This window comes from Urocitellus parryii, chromosome 1, assembly GCF_045843805.1.
Source record: "Urocitellus parryii isolate mUroPar1 chromosome 1, mUroPar1.hap1, whole genome shotgun sequence".
NCBI lineage: Eukaryota > Metazoa > Chordata > Mammalia > Rodentia > Sciuridae > Urocitellus > Urocitellus parryii.
In genome coordinates, this window is record NC_135531.1 from 9157257 (window position 1) to 9178456 (window position 21200).

The 21200-nt window shown below is 37.6% G+C and overlaps 1 protein-coding gene across 2 annotated transcripts in view; it reads left to right on the forward strand.

The window, feature by feature from the left end:
* Marchf6 (membrane associated ring-CH-type finger 6) overlaps positions 1–19767 on the forward strand; it is a 79772-nt gene extending 60005 nt beyond the window's left edge. For both annotated transcript variants that reach the window (XM_026397081.2, XM_026397082.2), the window contains exons 23-26: positions 5013–5102; positions 8086–8218; positions 10521–10656; positions 11907–19767. In XM_026397081.2, coding sequence (XP_026252866.1) covers positions 5013–5102; positions 8086–8218; positions 10521–10656; positions 11907–11997 — 450 coding nt within the window. In that variant the 3' untranslated portion in view covers positions 11998–19767. The remainder of the gene's footprint in view (positions 1–5012; positions 5103–8085; positions 8219–10520; positions 10657–11906) is intronic.
* Positions 19768–21200: the final 1433 nt, after the last annotated feature.

Below are 21200 nucleotides of genomic sequence, written 5' to 3' on the forward strand. Positions count from 1 at the left end.
GCCAATTTAATTAGCACAATATTGAAGATGGGTAAGAAAGGAAGAGTATATTCCAGGTAGGAACTAATGGGCAGATCTGGAAATAAGACAGAGAATACATAATCTAATCCAGTCTGACTCATATTCTAGAATTAGTAAGATAAATGAGTACTAAAGAGAAATAAGCCTATATTATTTCTTTCTGTAAATGTTGCATTACAGAGCAGATAGAATCAGTAATTGAAGAAAATGGAGTTTTTTTAGTTTTTAAATAGAGAATAATGCCAGCTAATAAAGGTAGAAGGATTAACAGAATTAGAAAACCACTCTTTTGTAATACCTAAAAAAAGAATAATCCTAGCTCGGCATAGTGGTGCACATCTGTAATCCCAGCAGTTTGGGAGGCTGAGGCAGGAGAATTGCAAGTTCAAAGCCAGCCTCATCAATTTAGTGAGGATCTAAGCAACTCAGTGAGATGCTATCTCAAAAAATTAAAAGGGCTGGGGTTGTGGCTCAATGGTTAAATGCCCCTGAGTTCAGTCCCCAGACTGCCACCCCTCACACAAACACATACACACACACACACACCCCCAATAAATAAATACATACATACATACATACATACATACATACATACATTCATTCATTCATTCCAAGGCTTGTCAATGGATATTGACTTAATGAAGCTATAAGTTTTATGGATATTCAGTTACTATTGCTATATAACAAGTTACCCCCATAACTTAATGGCTTAGAACACTCAGAGTCTATGAGTCAGAAATTCAGAGAGGGGCTTACCTGTTTTGTTTCTGATACATGTGTGGCCTTACCTGGGAAGTCCAATGACTAGGGGTGATTTAAGAGTGGTGGTATGACCTCTTTGGACATGTCATCACTTACTGTTAGGGTTGATGCTGGTTGGTTGTTGGCACCCATTTGGGGTTACCGTCTGAGGGCTCTTAGATGTACCTGGGCTTTTTTACAACTCTGTAACCCAAGGTTGTTGGGCTTCTAAGATAACATTTCCGGGAAATCAGTGTTCCTATAAACAGTAGATGCTGCATCACAAGTCTTCAGCATTGCTTTTTACCACATCCTGCTGGATACAGGCAGGTTTCGTGCATGTTTTGACATCCATACAATGGAGAAGTGATTATTTACATGCTGTTCAAGTATCAATTTGTAGATGAGTAGTCTCAAAGGAAAATACAAGTTTGCATTGGAGGGGGTCAGGAAAATGTTACCCTCACGTTGTCAGTGATCATATCACAATAAATGAGGCAAACAAATATTATATGCTTCCTAATGTTATGTAGTGTGCAGCATTGAAAAGGGGAATAGCCCCCCTGACATGGAGGAGCTAATCTGCTACCATCAGCCAGACCATGAAATTCTGTTGAACATAAACATTGTTTCACAGAGTGTCAACATCATACAAAGTCACTGTGTGACCAAGATAGAGCAGGACAAGCAAGACTACCTCTGCAATCTTATCTGAACTCATATTGAACATGAGCATTGTCCAGACCACAGAATGTCCTGCTAACATGATTGCTGCTTCTTTACCAGTTATAGGTTTTGGCCTCAGGCTGTCCTTTTTTGTAGATAAGATAGCAAATCACAACTTATTCTGCTTTTTAGTAGCATCTGATACAGAGCAAAGCCACACCTTTTTAAATCCTTACCCAGATTTCTAACACAAGCTGAAATCCTATAATAAGCTCTTTTTTACCCTCTCTAGGTGGCCCCAAGTTCCCTGTATTGTGTGTGCTTCCTTTTTGCATGGAATAATAAGCACAATTTGTTTAGTTACATGTGTGTCCTTAGTAGTCTGACCTAGGAAGTCTTTATCATGTTGGAGAATTCTTTTACATGATTACATTTTTAAAATGCTGAAATATTATGACTCAGCAGTACGACTTTTTATAATCTACAGTGACATCTGTGTGTGTGCAAGAAACACAAGGCTGCTTCTGCTCATACATCATTTTTTATAATGGCAAAAAAAAAAAAAAAAAAAAAAGAAGCAACTTAAAATGCCTGTCAGTAGAGAATGGCTAAATAAGATGGGATACATCTGCTGTTTGAAATTCTGTCCACAGATAGGGGATGTAGCTCAGTGGTAGAACACTTGCTTGGCATGTGTGAGCCCTGGGTTCAGTCCCTGGCACTGAGGGAGGAAAAATAAATAACTAAAGGAAATTAAGTTCATCAGTTCTTTTACATTAGTTAAAAAGAATTAAATGAACTTGTTTTAGTGCGGATGATTCTCAGGCATGTTCATATGTAGAGGAAAAAACACAAGCTGTAAATGTATATGTGTAGCATGTTATTGAGGGTCTGTATTAAACTCCTAAGTATTAGAAAGAACAGTGTCTTCTCCATCCCTGACGCTTAAGCATCTTACGCTGCTTAACTCTCCTGTGGCATGTGGCTACAGGTCTGTGGGATATTGGGATCATTTGGAATTCTAGCAGAACTAGTGAGGCTGATCCTGTTCTTGGGACAAGAACTGCAGAGCAGTTGGCCTGAAAAAGCTTAAACTTCAGCAATCTGGGAACCTGGGTGGTGGGCCTTAATCTTACCTGGCCTTCTGGACTCCCAAAAGGCAAAAAAAAAAAAGGAATTGGTGAGTTTAATCTTCCTAGCTTGTGAGCCTTAATGGATATGAAGAAGAGAGGCTTTCTCCATGTTCCTTAGTAGAGGACTGTTGGCTTTCTGGAATTCCAAAGGTCTGCAGGAATGAAATACTGAATGTTCTCAGTGAGACCTGGGTTAGACAAGTACTTTTACTAAAAAAGGCTCAGCAGCCATAGAAAGGCTAGGCAGGGCAATCAGAATACATGCAAGTGACAATTGCTTGCAAAGGTGAGAGCTGCCAGAGAGAAGAAAACACACAGGAGATGGAGTGCAGTATCTACACACTCACGTGAAAACAGCAGAACACAATGGTTGTGGAGCTTTGTAGCATGGATTTTGAAGAAATTCAGCAGATTAATATAGCAGTCACCACAGGGGCTCAGTTTGGGAACCTTAAAGCACAAGAACAAAATCAAAGAATGAAGAATTGAGGGGAATGGTAGAGTGCTTGCCCAGCAGGCACAAGACCCTGGGTTCAGTCCCCAGCACCACAAAAAAAAAAAAAAAAGAAAGAAAATTGAGGGGAAAGATAAACATCTTCTAGGAGTAAAAACACAAAGATAACAGGGCTTCTGGAAGGGAAAGATGTAAGCAACATTGAACATTGAAACAAATGTAGAAAATTTTAATTATATTGAAGAAGGTTGAAATGTTTTGATCACATTTGATGATACTAAAATCAACAAGACAAGATGGAAGAGAAAAATATATATCTGGGTATATTCTGGCAAAAATCTAAGAATAAGGAGAAATCTTGAAAGCTTCAAAAAAAATTATACTGCTCTTGGACCATTTTTTCTTTACACTGAAAGCCATAAGATAGAATTAAAGAGAATTAAGAGAAAGGGGACGAAAACCAAACTTCTTGCACCCAAACAAAATACCACTTGTTTCACCTGGCAGGATGAGCATTGATGTTTGAGGACATGCAAGAATTCAGTATGTGTTTCAACTTCTCACTTCTTTTAGGAAGATACATATTACTATTCAATCAAACCAATAAATTGGAGCATTGACCTCAAGATGGTGGACAGTGAAGAGACTAGGCAGGATGAGCAAAATCTACATCAAAATGACACATGTGTTTTCAGTTGGACATATAGCTTCAGATAAATGCATGAGGGAAAGCACAGAGTATATATTCAATACCAATAGTAGTTACTGCTGGAGAGAGATTGAGGTAGCAGTAACAGAATACTCCAGCCTTCTTTGTAACGTCTTCACTTTTATATAATAGATCTCAGTGTTATGTGTTACATTTTTAATGTGTGTATATTTTTAAGATAGCCCAGGTTATGAAGGGCTATACGTGCCATGTTAAGGATTTCAGGGTTATAAGCATGAAATCCATCTACTTCTAGGATCTGATGTACATTTTAAGAAACAACTTGGTGAGGGGAAGGAATGGTAAGCACTTTGGCTAGCTGGTGGAGAGATGAGGTTAGCAGGTCAGCCAGTGGTGCCATGAGGAACTTGACGTGCAGTAACATTGGGAATGAAAAATACAGTTCAGCAAGAAAACTGCAAATGCTCCAAGCTCAAAGCTGTGAGGCTTTGGAGGAGTTTCTTTAGGCCATTCTTGTTTCCATAGTCTTATTTTGACTCAGTCAAACCAGTAAAGCAGTATAAGGATGTTTTTTGGTTTTTATTTTTTTTTTAAGAGAGAGAGAATTTTTAATATTTATTTTTTTAGTGTTCAGTGGACACAACATCTTTGTTGGTATGTGGTGCTGAGGATCGAACCCAGGCTGCACGCATGCCAGGCGAGCGCGCTACCGCTTGAGCCACATCCCCAGCCCCAGATTTTTTTTTTTAACCTTTATTTTACTTATTTATTTTTATGTGGTGCTGAGGATCGAACCCAGGGTCTTGCACATGCGAGGCGAGCGCTCTACCACTGAGCCACAACCCCAGCCCAGGATGGTTTGATTACATAAAATCATAGCAGGCTGATGTTATGGCTCAGTGGTAGAGTGCCACTTAGCATGCATGAGGCACTGGGTTTGATCCTGAGCACCACATGAAAAATAGACATTGTGTCCACCTAAAACTAAAAAAAAAAGTATATATTTTTTAAATAAAAATAATTATATCATTTTTTATTTGATTACTGAGATCGCCATTAATGTTTAGACTTAGTTTCTATTTTTCTTGGAAAAATGATATAGATCAAAGGATTCAAGGATGATTTTTCTTAGGAACACTAAACTTGGGCTTTTGGAGAAAACTTCCCTGGATTTTGCAGTATATGTTAATCTTTTGGTCAAATTGTTACCAATTCTGTAGAATTTCTTTTTTGAAGTGTGAAATAAGAGAAAATTGTATTGCCTTTCTGCCAGGTTTACTGTTAAAATAACAGCAAAAAATGTGTTAAATGATTTTTATTATCCTAGGACTGGGCACTTGGAGTCCTGCATGCCAAAATCATTGCAGCTATAACGTTGATGGGTCCTCAGTGGTGGTTGAAAACTGTAATTGAACAGGTAAGCAAGATCAGTTTTGAGAAAGATATATTGAAATGGGTTTGTGATTATGTTTGATTAATTAAGCTGTTTATGTGTCCACTTTCTATTTTTTCTTTTAACCCATTGTCTTCCAAGTTTCAATTCTGTGGATATTTAAAAAAAATATTGACACAGATGTATTAATATAGGTTGGAAATTGTAATCTAGGCTTATTATAGTCTCTATTACCATTAAATATAAGAATACAGATTGTTCTATGAATAGGACACTGGAAATATATATGTATTTTGTGTGTGTGTGTGTGTGTGTGTTGTGTACACACACTGTTCTTGAAATTAAATGACAAGCTGGTACTAGAAAATACTTTCATGAATGCATTCCATATATTACATATGTATGTAATGTTCTGTTCAGTTGGATTCAGTAAAAAGTAACTTGTAGTAAAAAGAATGGGACTCTAAAAACATAACACTGCAAAGGTACAGTAAATGGTGTATGTGTTGCTCAATTTTAAGTTTTTACAGGTGATCCACATCTGGGAAGATGGGACAGAATGGGTTAATGAGCACATATAACTTTTTAAAGAGGATAGTTTTATTATTAGGAGAGAAAAAATAATTTATGCCCTGGGAAATATGTAATTCTTAAACAGCTTTGAATTCTGGAATTTTCAACAAAGAATATTAAATTTTTAAAGAAGGAAAAGGTCAAAGGGAAAGATTTTGAGATCTAGGAATGATGTATTGGAGTAAGGCAAATAAAAAACTAGTTTAGTAAAACTTGTTACTGTAGTTTCCTCTGGTATGCCAGACTACAAGGGTCTTTAGTAGTTAACCTTTGTTGTTTTCAGTGAGGGAGACGAGTAGGCTACCTTTCGTCTTTGTGTTCGCTTTTAGGAAAATAGAGGAAGGACAGAATACTTTCTGCCTGTGCTGCTCAGTTGCCTTCAGCTCTCCTTATACCAAAGAAGTGTAGGTGTTTAGGGGTGGCATATTTTGATCTTACATACTACCGTGAATTTTCATTAGCCACTTTTAAGCCTCAGCTTAAAAGGTTAACCAGTAACATAAAATGCCTAGAATATGTGTCCAAAATAGAGGCCAATATGTCATACGTGCCTTTTCCAGAGCAGGGATTCTAATGAAGCTTAGTATTATTCATGTTACTAAACCTATAGTAGAGAGAGGAAAGGAAGCCATTACTTGAGGCAATAAGTAAAAGAAAAGACCAGGAAAAAATAGACTAGAAAGGCAAAATGGTTGAATATTCTAGTTATATAACACCTGAGATTATTACTGAATTAGAAACTGTGAAATAATTTGTTCGTTGGCATGATAGCCTTGAAAAAAGTAGATTGTGCTCTGATAATCAGATTAGTGAGTATAGTAATTCATTTAAAAAGATGTCTATCTAGAATAGCCAATGTGTGATTTTGGTACTTATTTCTTTAAGCTTTAGTTGTCTAGAAAATGTCCTCAAGGTTAATTCTTCAATCTTTAGCTCAGTGCCAAATAAATAAGGTCTTACAAATGTGCTGCAGTGAAAGTTTGCCTCCCTTTTGATGTATGGGAAGTAAAGGCAGTAGTTCTCAGCTCTCTGTTCATAAGAAAATTGGGGGAAACTACCTGTACCTTGAGATTTTTATTCTTAGGAGCAAAGGTTGGGGGAGCAAGGGAATTACTGTGTGTTCACATGTGTCTCCAGAGTACAAACTAATTTAGAAGTCCATTAGGCATGTGAGGGATTGGGCGCCCATGGCAGCATATCTATTCAGGATAGGAGTGTGAGCCAGTCCACTCTATAGTCTCTGGCTGAGACTCTGGCCCTTGCATAGTTTGGAGATAATAAGGGTTTAATGGAGGCTGTGAAACATCATTGATTTTTTTTTTTTAATATTTCACTTTAAAATGCATTATTTTCTTATGGCATGATTGTACATTTGTATGAAAATGGAATGGTTGGGCTTGATGGAGAAATATTGGGATACCCTCTTTTTTAATTACAATGCATTTGCATGAACTAGGTTTCTTTGGGGGTGAAAGTAAAACTTTGAAGGATTAAGCCTGCTTGTTCTTCAAATCCCTGGTATGGGGTTTGAGAAACACTACATCCTGATTTGTGAGGGACATAATTGCTGTGGATTAGGGCAAGAGGGGAAAAAACAGCATTCTGCACTTCATTAGTATTTTCCATTTATTTTCAGGGTTTTCCCACTTCCATCTATTCTTTCCTTTGCAGTCTTTTTCAGTAGAATTTTCTTGAGAAGGTGAAGGAAATATGTTAGAAATTCTTGGATTTTTAAATAAATTAACTGTAGAATTCTTTTCTGCTTTTTTTTTTAACATAAAATACCTTTTGTTTCTTAAAATTTGATTTATTCAGTTTTTTGGAAACATTTCCTGTTTACATTATTTTCTTGTCACATTTAGATAAAATGAATTTTTTTTTTTTTGGGTACTAGGGATTGACCTTGGGGGCAATTAACCACTGAACCACAGACCCAGCCCTTTTTATTTTGTCTTTTGAAACAAGGTCAGTTGCTCAGGGCTTTGCTAAGTTGCTGAGGCTGGCTTTGAATTTATAATCCTCTTGTCTCAGCCTCCCGTGCTACTGGGATTATAGGTGTGTGCCACTGGGCCTGTTAAATAGTTTTGAATAATAACACAGATCACTCTTACATAAGATTTGTGAAAAAATACTTCAAGTTCTGTAGTATTCAATTGTGTAATTACTGAATGTTATTTGGTACTGTTTTAGTGCAAGGATAGTAAAAATTGTGATTATATTAGTGTTGTCTTATTTCACAATTTGTGGCTAACTGCACAGTGTTAGTAAGTAAATATACTCCTTTTAAAAACTTTCCAGAACAAGGTTTATGTTTATGCTCCACAATTTGCCTTGACTGTAGGAAAAAATAACCAGTTTGAATCCTTTTGAGTTGACAAATAGCATGGAAGAATTTGTTAAGTATTTTTGTTCTAATTTTTTCTTATTGTTTTAGGTTTATGCAAATGGCATCCGGAACATTGACCTTCACTACATCATTCGTAAATTGGCAGCTCCAGTGATCTCTGTGCTCTTGCTTTCCCTATGTGTACCTTATGTCATAGCTTCTGGCGTTGTTCCCTTATTAGGTGGGTAATGCTGGCTATGGAGCTTTAGAGAGCACTTTATTAACTTTGTGATGTTCTTATGACAAAGGCTATCTGATTTCAAATGCTTTGTTGGTAAACGAATAATCATTTAGCTGGGCTTAAATAATAGATGAAGGGGTTGTGGTTGTGGCTCAGAGATGTACAGCACTCGCCTAGCATGCATGAGGCACTGGGTTCAATCCTCAGCACCACATAAAAATCAAGTAAAGGTATTGTGCCCACCTATAACTAAAATAAATAAATAAATAAATAAATAAATAAATAAATAAATAATTTTAGAACCTAATAATAATAGGTGAAGCTGGGTACAGTGAAACATGCGTGTAATCCCGGCAGCACAGGAGGCTAAGGCAGGAGGATTGTGATTTCAAAGCCAGCCTTAGCAATTTAGCAAGACCCTGAGCAACTTTGTGAGATCCTGTCTCTAAATAAAGTATAAAAGGGGGTGGGGATGTGGCTCGTTAAGCTCCCCTGGGTTCAATCCCTAGTACCAAAAGAAGAAAAAGAAATTATTTAGAATCTTTAGAATAATATTTTTAATAAAAGTAGATAATTTTATTTTCTAGTTTACTGTTTTAGCTGAATCTTTAGAATAATATTTTTAATAAAAGTAGATAATTTTATTTTCTAGTTTACTGTTTTAGCTGTTTCAGCTATTGTAGGAATGTCATTGTCTTAATATTATTTTCTGATTAATATGTATTATGTCCTGTCCACTGATAGTATATAGACTTAAGGATTACTTTTTGGTTTTCTAAACCTAAATCTTTTTATATTTCCACTATTAGAATTTTTTGTTGTTGTTTTGGTTTGTTTTTTATTTTTGCAGTATTGGGGATTGAATCTAGGGACACTCTTAATACTGAACTGTATCCCCAGCTCTTTTTTATTTTTAGAGAAAGGATCTTGTTAAATTGCCGAGGCAGACCTCAAATTGGGGCTGATCCTCCTGTCTCAGCCTCCTGAGTCACAGCATTTCAGATGTGCACCACGGTAACCAACTTTGCACTATTAGAAGTTTCATTGTGAACCCCATTGGAAAGACTTTATAGAAGAAGGAAATATTAGTAAATGATTTTTTTTAAGCACTTTTTGGCTCTCTTTAGGTGCTTTGTAGAATTGTTACATATTCTTAGAAGAGCTTTTGAAACTGAGTTTATAGAACTGAGTCTTGATGAAGTTATACTTTAAAGAGTATGTGGACAGTTCAAACTCCAAGCAGACTCTTGTGGGGTTTGGAATAGTCCAGTTGGGATATTAATTTTCTGATGTCCTTTGAAATATTTCATCTGATTTTAAAGCTGCCCTCCCAAGAAAGAGTTAAAACTCATGAATTAAAGTTGAAAAATATTTGAGTGTTCTAAAAGTTTAAGGAACAGATCTTTTATTAAACATAGTTTTATTTTTGTTTATCTTATTTTATTTATATTTTTGGCACCAGGGATTGAACCTAAGGTTGCTTAGCCACTGAGCCACATCTGTAGCCCTTATAATATTTTATTTAGAGATAGGCTCTCTCTAAGTTGCTGATCTCTGTTTTTGATCTTCCAATCCTCCTGCCTCAGCCTCCTGAGCTGTTGAGATTACAGGTGTGCACCACTGCACCCAGCTGTTTTTATTTTTTTAAAGTATAGCTTAAATGTGTAAATGACATCAGCTATTTGTGGAGTCCAAAATGTTTAAACTGGAAAAGAACTTGAGCAGTCATTTAATCTAGCTCACTTAGGTTGTAGAAAGCCAACAGATCTTGGACTTAGAAAGTTTATCTTGAATACTTGCTGTAGTCCGCCCTAGGCCCATCCTCTTCGTAGGGGAAGAATGTTTTTCATTTTTATTGTTATTCTACTCATGCATTAGTTTATTTTCTGTTGCTAAAACAAAATACTTGAAAGTGGGTACTTTATAAAGAAAAGAGGTTTATTTAGCTTATAGTTTTGAAGACTGAAAGTCTAGGATTGAGTAGCCCCATCCATTTGGTCTCTGTTGAGAGCCTCATGGTAGATGGTGTCACATTTGTGGCAGCACATCTGGAAGAGATCACCTGATGAGACAGGAAGCCAAAAAGATTCAGGGGTCAAGTTCATCCTTGTATAACAGCCCATTTTCAGGAACTAACTCCATGAGATCAGCTTCCAAGGCCAGAGCTCCTAATGACCTAATTAATTCTTACTAGGTCCTACCCCTCAGTACTGTCCACCCATAAGTCACTGGGGAGCACCTTCAAGCCATATCCAAATTATAGCAACATACCACTTACAAGTTTCTTCTTTTGGTTTTACAGGTGTTACTGCAGAAATGCAAAACTTAGTCCACCGGCGGATTTATCCATTTTTACTGATGGTTGTGGTATTGATGGGAATCTTGTCCTTCCAGGTTCGCCAGTTTAAGCGCCTTTATGAACATATAAAAAATGACAAGTAAGTCTAGAATTCCATTATTCTGACCACTCTTGTGAAGGTGTTGTCATTTCTTAACTTTTGTGTTTTATATGATAAATCTCAAGAAGGGAAAGAATTCATATTCTGGATATATTTTGTAGTAGGATGTGCTAAGATTGGGTGTAGGACATGAAGGGAGAGTACAGTCAGGTAGAGCAACAGGGAATCTGCAGTTGTCATTTATGGAGCTGGAGAAGTTGGAGAAACTGGTGGTTTGGGGAGGAAGATTTATTTACTTTTCATACCAAATAATTTTTGTCTGTTTTCAAATGTTCTGTTTTGACAATAAATTAAATAGTTTTAGATTAAAACAGAACAGAACAGACCACCTCCATTAGACACTCCTCCAGGAGTCAGTATCCAGCCCATCCACTGACTCTTAGTGAGCCCTTCCTGTCAGGGAAAGGGTCTACCTGTGGAGGCTCTGCAGCCTTGCCATTCCAGCCTTAGTAACTCCTGCCTATTGCCATTACATCCTCTCCTCTCACATCACGTCAGTTTGGAGCACTCAGTGTTCTATTCACAGACCATTGCCTCCTGTTACTCCATGTACACTCAGTGCCTTGCCATCTCCCGCTTGGCCTCACTGAAATCTGCCCTTCGGTTTCTCCTTTTCTCTAGAACCAGAGCTTTTCACCTCCTACTTTTTTCTTACCCTGCTTTCTGGTGATCATATTTCTAGTCCATTTCCTCAGACCTTGATTTTAAGCTGCTTTTATAAAATGTGAGCCCATACAAATAAATTTCCTGCTTTCATTTATTGTACCTGCCTCTGGCCTCTTGAGTGTCTGAGTTTGAGAACTGCATGTGTGTCAATGCACAGCATCAGAGGCCTTCTAATCTTTGTCGGACTTCCTACACACCCCTACGTGGCTCTATGGCACCTGTGTTTCTGTCTTTTGCAGCTGTTCATTCTAGACTCTCCTTTGGTCTACCTACCTATTGAAAGGCTTTAGGGAGGAATAAATTGACCTGATTTACATTAAAAATGTATCCCTTGCTGTTCTTAGAAGAATTTTTTTTTAAATTTAATTAGTTACACATGACAGTACAATGATCTTGACATATCATACATTTGAATCAGATGGGGTGTAATTTCTCATTTTTCTGAGTATACAGGTGGCAGAATCACATTGGTTATGCAGTCACATATATGCATACAGCAATTAGAAGAATGTTTTATTTGTAAGATTTTATCAGAGAGTAACCACCCTATGTTAACCACCTAGGTACCTTGTGGGTCAACGCCTGGTGAACTATGAGAGGAAATCTGGCAAACAAGGAACGTCTGTGCCACCTCCACAGTCGTCCCAAGAATAAAGTGGTTGTCTCAACTCCTTGACCTTCCCCTTGCCTTTACGTGTCCTTTTTTGTGGACTTCTCACTTTGGAGATTTCACCCCGTGATCTCTCAGCGTTGTTTTTAAGTTAAATGTACTTGACTTGTGTCCTCAGCATCCAGAGAGTAGCGTGTAAGGCTCTGCTGCTCTTCCCTGCATCTGCCGACATCACTGCTGTCTGAGATCTGTATATGTGTAAATAGAAGTTCCTTGATTTCCCTAAAACCTTGGATTAAACAGAATGTGCATTGTACATCTTTAAACAAAATGTATATTAATTTATTAAATCTAGTTGTCACTTTATTTTGGACCTGCTGTGATCTCGACAGGAAACGTGCCACAGAGCAGTAGTACACAGGCGAGACCTTTCAGTGACGTCTTGTGGAACGCAGTTCTCGGTTTTCCTAGCAATTCTCACTAAGCAGACTGTACATCCTGTCTTTCTTGGCTCTTCACACCTTTCCAGGAACCTAAAAGAAAACCAGTAGAAAGCAGTAGTGAAGTGTCTGTGGTAAGAAAACAGCAGTTTTGAGCTTCACTGTCAGTCGTTTTGGGAAGTTATTTTGTATAACACCAAAGCTGTTGTACATTTTCTACTGCCTGATTTTTTTTCATGTGTCTGTGTTTGTAATATTGTATAGTATGTTGTGCTAGGTGAGGAGATTATTTTAAATTTTGATAATTTAATATTCCTAGTGATCAGCATTGGGAGTTGGGTTTTGTGCTTGTTAGGGGCATGTCTGTACTTAGGAAAAAAAAAAACCATACAAATAGATTTTCATTAGTTCCTTGTCCCCCCTTCCACACAGCTTTTTGACAGCAGTGGCCCGAAGTGTCGTGCAAGATCATAAATCTCTCGCAGAATAACATCACCAACAATATTACATCTTACTGGACTTAGGACATTCTGAGATGCTTTTAAGTATAGATGTGGTCATGGTCTTGGTTTGACAGTGTTAGAGAAAGCTGGTTAGAACACCTAGTCCTTCTGGTGAGTGCATCGGGTGAGGAGTAGTGAGTACATTTCTCCTGTGTTTTCATCAGTAAATCCCAAAGTTTCCAAAGCTTTTTTGTTTACAGAATAAAACTGCGAATAAAACCAACTCTATTTGTCCAGAAGGAAGCTGGCTTGAGCTGGCCTTTTAACATAGGAATGTATTTCATTGGAAATGTGCTGTAATGTCTCAGAGAACTGTATACTTAACAGACTTGGTTTTCCCTTATAACCAAAATTTCAAGTTCAGAGTTTGGAGGAATAGAATGGTTGAGCACATAATCCAAGTATTTAATGGTATTGGTTTATTGTAAGGGTAGTGTTTGCATTTGAGTGACAACTTAGAAGTTCTCATAGAAAATGGACAGCATAGATTTTCAGAAAGTATAAAACAATTTCTATATAGTATTAAAAATAAGTTAAAATCGGATATTTTTTTTTAACAATATGAAAATCAGCCAAAAATAAGCTACCAAAATCAAGAGCAACAAGTTCTGGTGGTTTCATTTTTCAACAATTTTTCCTTAAATTGTAAGGAAATACTTCAAAATATATTTTAAAACATCAGTATCGAGGAAGAATATTGCTTGACATAGGATTCAGTGTTAACACTATTTGGCACTTTGAGATAGCCTTTTCTCTTGTGTTTGAAACAAGTCCTTTGCTAGCTCTACCTTTACTCAGAAATTTAGTCTTACTATAAAAAGTTGGGAGCATTTTAAATGTAATGCCACCTATTGTTTTGACTATATAAGTTGTTCTCTTGGGGAAAAACAATATTGATTTGGGCATATAACTTGATTATATTAATTTAAGTTTCTTATAATTTTTAAGTAATTTGTAGATCTTGATATAAACTCATTGGAACACATTTTAACAGATCTAGACAGATAATCATAAATGGCTAAAAGTGGTTCATCCTTCACAATTTTAAATCAGTCTTATTAGATGCTTTGTTAAAAAAAAAACATCAGAGTAACTAAAAAAAATCACCTTCATGTCACTGGAAAATAACTTTATATTGTCTTATTGAGGAATTCCTCCTAGTTTTGTTGTCATGGTGCTGGGGACAGAACCCAGAGTCTGGCACATGCTAGGCAAATGCTGTGTCACTGAGCTATATCACCAACCCTCCAGGTTCTTCAGTTGGTTTTTTTTTTTTTTTTTTTTTTTTTGTCCTGTTCTCTTCCATAAGATAAATCCTATCATAAGGAAGGTATTTTCTGGCTAATATTTACTTGGGTAGTATCCAGATTTTATTATTAACCAATAGTCATAAATATTTAAAACCCATAATTCAGAAGGTGTCAGTATTAGTATTGCTGCCCTTCTTCATGTAGACTTTTAAAAAATACTTTTAGTGTAGTTTTGCTTCCTTTTACATTGGGCTGAAACCGTCTTCAGGGAAGTTTTACTGGGAAAGAAGCCTTTTTGCTTTATTTTTACTATTTATAAATTGAAGACAAATCATCAGCTGGCGTTAGTTTTACATGACTAGTTATCAAAAGTCATGGTACACATTGTACATTTCTTCATTATTAGCAAATTATGTTTTTTGAGTTTTAGATTAAAGTACTAATAGTTGATAAAAACTGAAGAAAAATGCCAATGTGAAATTTGCATATAGCTAGCCTTAAAAAAGCTCCATGTTTTTAAGTTTTAATTTTTTTTCCTGTTCTCCGGAGAAACAAAGGAGATGGGACACCTCAATTCCACATGTAAGCAAGTAATTTTTATTTCAACATTTAATATAATTGTTATAAATGTGAAATCTTGCGTTCTTTCTCTCATACAAGTAATAGAGAATAACTTTCCATCAAATGATTTGATCCTCAGTATGTCATCTCTGTATTGGCAAAACGCTACTATTGAAGTGTAATTCTTGAATTTAGGTTGAATTGATGACTTTTTAAACAAAGAAACACTGGACATTTCTACACTGTATTGTGTTTGCAAGCACACACATAAGACTGTAGTGCCATCACATAAGAACACTGGCACTTATAAATACTTCACAAGTTAGCTATTTATTTTCATTTTCAGAATTGAGAATATTAAGCTATTTACTATGATGCTTTTTTACATTGTAAAATTCCATGATTATGTTTAAAATATTCCTTTAGAATGTTAATTTTTCAGTCATCAAGAAAAGTCAAACCTAAATGTCTTACCACTAAAGTATTATTAAAAGGCTTATTCGTGGAGATTCTCTTTTTTGATTAAGCTGTTTTGTATCCACCTATCTAATTTGCCCAATCAGATATTTTCTTGTCAGCTTAGTCCTGCTGTGTGTCATCAATTTTGTAAACAACTTTCATGAGTAAGGGCTCCTTTCAATTAATCCCCAGTGATATTTTTGGCATTAATATAACAAAGATGAGACAGTACCTACATGTTTTCATTCTGTCTGTTCTGTATGAGTGCCTCATTTTGTAGTCATGAAAGTAATATAGTACCTTATATAAATAAATGTAATGAGTAAGGCCTAGGAATGACTGTTGTAGAAGCTAAATAGAATACATAGTTGTTTGGGATGTCAGTTTTTTATTAAAGTGAACACCTTAGGTACCCATACCAATTTTATGTGTATATATTAAAAAAAATGCTCCCTTTTCTATGTGATCCATTTGTTGCCTTCTGAGTTGAGAGAACAAAATTGAATAAAGTGAATGTTAGTTGTAGCCTAGTTTTTTTTTTTTTTTTTTTTTTTTTTTGCTTTGTTGGAAGAACGTTCTAAAATTACAGAAATGTGAAGGTGGTGCGGTGGTCCATGCCTCTAGTTCCGTCTACTGGAGAGGCTGAGACAGGAAGATTGCTTTTGAGTCCAGGAGTTCACAACCAGCCCGGACAACACAGTGAGACCCTATCTCAAACATACATATAAAATACAGAAATGTACATTATTAGCCAGCATACGTAGATAATCCACATATTTTTAATAATTGTGTAAGAAAAAATAGCTCAATTTTCATGTGGTATGATCCTTCCCTTCTGTTATAAACCCAGGTTTAAAAGCATAGTTGGAGAAACTGTAGCCACCTCTCCCCAGTACTTGAAAGGTAGCCATCTTCACTGGACATGGTAAAACCCCATCTTGTCCACTGCTTACTCCTCCACAAGACCAAAGTCCAAGCTTGTCTCTTTTTCAGATGGAGACTTTGACATGGTAAAACTAATCAAAAAACATTTTATGTAGTTGACCATATGTCCCAGAAAAAAGGGAAGGACTTACCCAGGTTCTGTTTATGCCTGAGTGCTCAGAATGAAGAGAATGTTTTGCTGTAGAGACCTTACTAATTTTTCCCATTTCTAGGTTTCAAATGATTTTCAAAAACCTGCATGTTTTTTTTCTATTAGTACCCCTCCCCCCACCCAGTCAAGTGCATTTTCACTCTTTTTTTTTTTTTTTAAACACAGGACCATCTTTAATTGTGAAGTTGAATTTCCATCAGAGGCACTTGTGTGGCATTGCTCAGAAGCTGACCATAATTTCCCCTTGCACTCCAGCTTGGTGTCACTCCTGAGCACAGTGATGAGGTTTTGTTGGTGGTTTTCTGTGTTCATTTTGTTTGTAGCACTGCACTTAGTGCTCTACTTAAATGAGGCATTAGGTCTGCTGTTAAGGAGCTGAGAATGAAAAAGAACACAATAGGTAGGAGGACTAAGATGCCTTGGGGAACACGGAGAAGAAAGGACTGAGACTGGGAGCCTGCAGTGATCTCGCTGCTTCCTCAGTTTCCTACATGTAGGGACCCCTCCTCTCCCACACACCATCTCCCGTCAGCCTCCTGCAGCCTACTTCATGCAGTGCCATACTCTCGCTAAAGCCATCCAAATGTACACAGACAAGAGCCTCAGTGGAGGTTCCTTTTTGTTCCACTTTGCATTGTTTAATTATCTTTTTGAATTTTCTTCCTTGACATATGTAACAGTGCCTGAGTTTTTTCACTTCCCCACATTTGTTCAGTAACTTCTTTAGGTCAGACCTAAAGAAGCGAAGCTTCTTCCCAGGAACCCCATTCATCACTTACCTGTTCTTTGTTCAGTTGGAGCAGGACTTTCTGCTGGCTGACTATTGTCCGTGGGCCTGAGGGAGCAGAATAGAGTCCAGAAATAGACCCACGTGCATAGTGACTACAGTAGAGTTCTGTCAAAAATGCAACGGTCTTGAAAAATGATGGAATAATTGGACACAAGATGCAAAATTAAAAACATTCCATACCGTAGTAAGAATTAAAATGAGTTATAATCCTAAATATAAAACCCAAAACTAACTTGTAGAAGAAAATGAAGGAAAAAAAAATGTTTAACCTTGTTAGGCATAGTTTTTAGATACAAGAACACTTCATTTAAGAAAAAGAATGATAAATCATACTTGATCAAATTGAAAACCTCTTAAGATGCCACGTGAATAAAAAGACCATAGAGTGGCAGGAAATATTTGCATTTCTGATGAAGTACATGCATCTAGAATACAGCAGTCTCAAAACAATAAGTATACCATTTGGGCAAATTATTTAAACAGACACTTCACTAAAGGTTATATACTGGGCTGGGGATGTAGCTTGTTGGTAGAGCACTTAACTAGTTTGCAATGCCCTGGATTTAATTCCCAGGGGCGGGGAGGATGTGGCAAGCATATGAAATATGCTTGATTCTTCAATAAATAACCAATGAAATATTTAACATAATTAGTCTCTAGGAAAATGCAAATTAAAACTAAAGTAGGCTGCACCACATACTATTAGAATGCCTAAAAATAAAAACATACCACATATTGGTGAGGATGCAGAAGAGCTAGAACTTATGCTCGGCTGAAGGTAATGTGAAATGGCACAGTCACTTTGGAAGACAGTTGTAGGTCATGTACATTTAACGTTCCTAATTATTTGTCAAAAGAAAAAGTATATTTCCCTATGAATACTTGTACCTTCATAGTAACTTTATCATAACCCAAAGGTAGAAGCTACCCACATTTATCAACAAGTAAATACAGAAATTGTGATTATTTACATAATGGAATAGTGCTCAACTTGAATTCACTGTTGATACATGCAACATGGACACATCTCAAAAGTACTGTTTTATAAAATCTATACACTAGAAAATGTGGAGTCATCTACAGAAATGTATAGAAAGAGCGGTGGGGTTAGGAGTTGGAGGGAAGACTTGTAGAGATTTCAAAGGGGCATGAAGAAATGGGGGTGATGGGTGTTCACTGTCTTGTGGTTCTGGTTTAACATGTAATACATATGTCAAAACTTAAAAAATTGAACTTATTGTAAGTTAATGTCTTGATGCCCTTTCTAAGTAACCATTTGAGTCCTTCTCTTTCCTCAAAGCACCACATCCTCCTTTCTCCTCACTTTGATGACAGTCCTGTGTCACCGAGAAGGAGGAAGCAGTCCAAAGAGAATGTTCACAAGGTCACACAATCACATCTACCCCTGATCTGCCCCTGTGTCCATGTGCTCACCAGTTAATTGAGCTCCCCTCTAGAGTGACACTGCTTTGCCTGCCCTTTAAAGCAGACTGCAGTGAGAGAGGTGCCCCAGGCCAGATGGGCTCCACTGAAGAGCCCCATTCACCTTCCACTGCTTTGAGGGATAAGTGTGCCCTGCCTACTGGAGGGCTCTGGGCTGCAGTCCTGCCCTCCCATGCGTCTTCTCTTCTGTTGGGCTATTCCCATCATTACTTCCCACTGCTGCTGTGATTCTTCCACTAAAAATACCTTGACCCCGCCACTCTGTTTCCTTCTCAGCAAATGCCTTCAAAGAGTTATTCGTACTCATGTTAACTTCCAACTCCACTCCCATTGGATATTCATTCCCATTTTTTCCCTGGAATTGTTCTTGTAATTGCTGCTAAATTTTATGGTTAATTCTCAGATCTTATGTTTCTTGTCTCATCCAGTACTGTTGATTTCCTCTCTTCTGTTGCAACCACTTTATTAGTTTGTCCAAACACTGCAGTCTTCTAATTTTCTTCCTGTCTAGACTCTTCTTTTTAAACTTATTTGCTGGCTCTGTCTTGTCTTCCAGTCGTTACAAGCCCCGGGGCTCAATCTGGGACTGTGTTCTCCCTACACTCCAGTTATGGTAACTTAGTGATGTTCCACACCATTCAGTCCCACAGCTGTAAAGACCAGTATGCTGATTACTCTCAGGTATGTGTGTGTGAGTGCACTCAAGACATTTTGCCTGCCTCTCCTAAATGCCAGAATGTATGTGCATCTCACGCTCCTTTATCCAGGCTGACAGCAAATCTTTACCTTCTTAATAAATCCATAATCTGGCAACACTCTTGCCACCATGGTGCACATGACCATCCTCCTCTTCCTGCCTATGGTAATGCTGTTTTCCTGGGCTTTCTGACTCTATTCTTGCCTTATTCTTTTTCTCCACTGAATCTATACTATTTCTGTTGATTGGAGTCAAATCAGTTTCACGTGAACCGGCAAGTGGATCACCATCACAAAATTGAAGTCCACGATGGCCTTCAGTACCAGGCAGCACATGTTGGAACTCTTTTCCTCCCTCTGAAATATCACCCCTGTGCTCACTCTGCCCCAAGGCCTTTTCACTGACTATTTGCTGTGTCTGAATGTTTAGGTTCCTCAATCTCATTTCTTTACTGAGCTGTGGTTCCCAGTGAGGCTGGTCTCCCTGCTGTATATCTCATACTACTTAGCACACTCTATAGTTGACTTTTCTTATGTTTACATGTTTTCCCACTTAAATGTAAGCTCCAGAGATTATATTTTTTAATCTGAATTACTGCTGTATTATTAATCTCAGTTTGTGGCACAAACCAGGTACTTGTAAGCATTTCTGAGTAAGCAAATAAACGATGAATTTGGAATCAAAATAATTTGTATGTGGCTAAAAGAAATCCTGAAATTTCTGTCCCGTTCTCCAAAGGTAACTGTTGTTAGTAGTTTAGCATGTGTTTCCAGAGTGTCAGGCCTAAACACACTTATAGAATCTTTGATCACAGTGAAGGTGTCATGCTACACAAATTGTTCTATGGGGTGCCTTTTTTCCCACTTTGTTCATTGTGTCAGTATGTAAGTAGCAACCTAATTTTTTTGTTGTTGTTGTTTCATTGTATTTTTTGAGATGGAGGTCTCACTGTGTTGCTCATTCTTGTCTCCAACTCTTGGACTCAAGTGATCTTCCCACACAACCTCTCAAGAAGCTGGGACTAGAGCTGTACTCTACCATCCCTAGTGTTAGCTACCTTATTTTTCTGATGGCTTTATAGCATTATTTGGAAAGACCATGATTTAGGTTTTCTGAAAGCCACTTTGTATGTTATAGTAAATTTTTTTGTCTATATTAACTTTTTATACTTAAGGTAGTTATTTCTGTAGGATAAATTTCTAGAAGATTAATTCATCAAAATTTTTTTTGCAGTGTCAGATTGCCCCCTTAGAATCAATAAGGTATGAGAGTGTTTTCCTGTACCATCAACAACTTGACTATGTTGTTTTTTTCCACTGTTACTTGAAATATGTATATCCAACTGGTGGATATGTGGACCAAAAGGAAAAGACCGCAGTGGGACAAATTCCCTATTCTAAGGGAGCCCCTCTTGGAAATAGCTGGCTGTGGTTCTCCCTCTTCCAGTCTGGAGGTGAGCAAGAGATGGGTGTCAGGGCCTCCTGCACACAGTATGGAAGTTAAGGACAACTGCAGGAGTCACCGAGGCTGTCCTGAAACCTAGCTTCTGTGCTCCAGTGTCTCCCTGGTCGGCACCCAGTAGGACTGAAAATTTTATCAGAAGAGGGGGATTATTGCCTTCTAGGCCCAGTCTGGTTGGCTCAGTCATCTACCTTAGGAAAACAAATAGTATCCTGTAGTATCTTGTTTGATCGGAAACTGCCCACTGTAAATACTACAGCGATTTTTGGACTGAGGATAGAAGAATTGAGTTCAATAAGAGGGAAGAGTTAGGCAATGGAAAGGGCATGTGCGGAAGCGCCAAGGCCAGAGCTGGTCTGGGAGGAGCTGCCCAGCCCTCACTGCAAGGACTCTCTAACGAGGACCTAGTCCCCTGCCCTCGAGAGTCACGGAACCAGAACCCTCAGGGGAAGGTCCTCTGTCAATTCTGCTCTCGTTGGGCTGTGGGTAGTTGATCAAAAGGCCCTTTTCGCCGGGCACAATGGCCCATGCCGGTAATCCCAGCCAC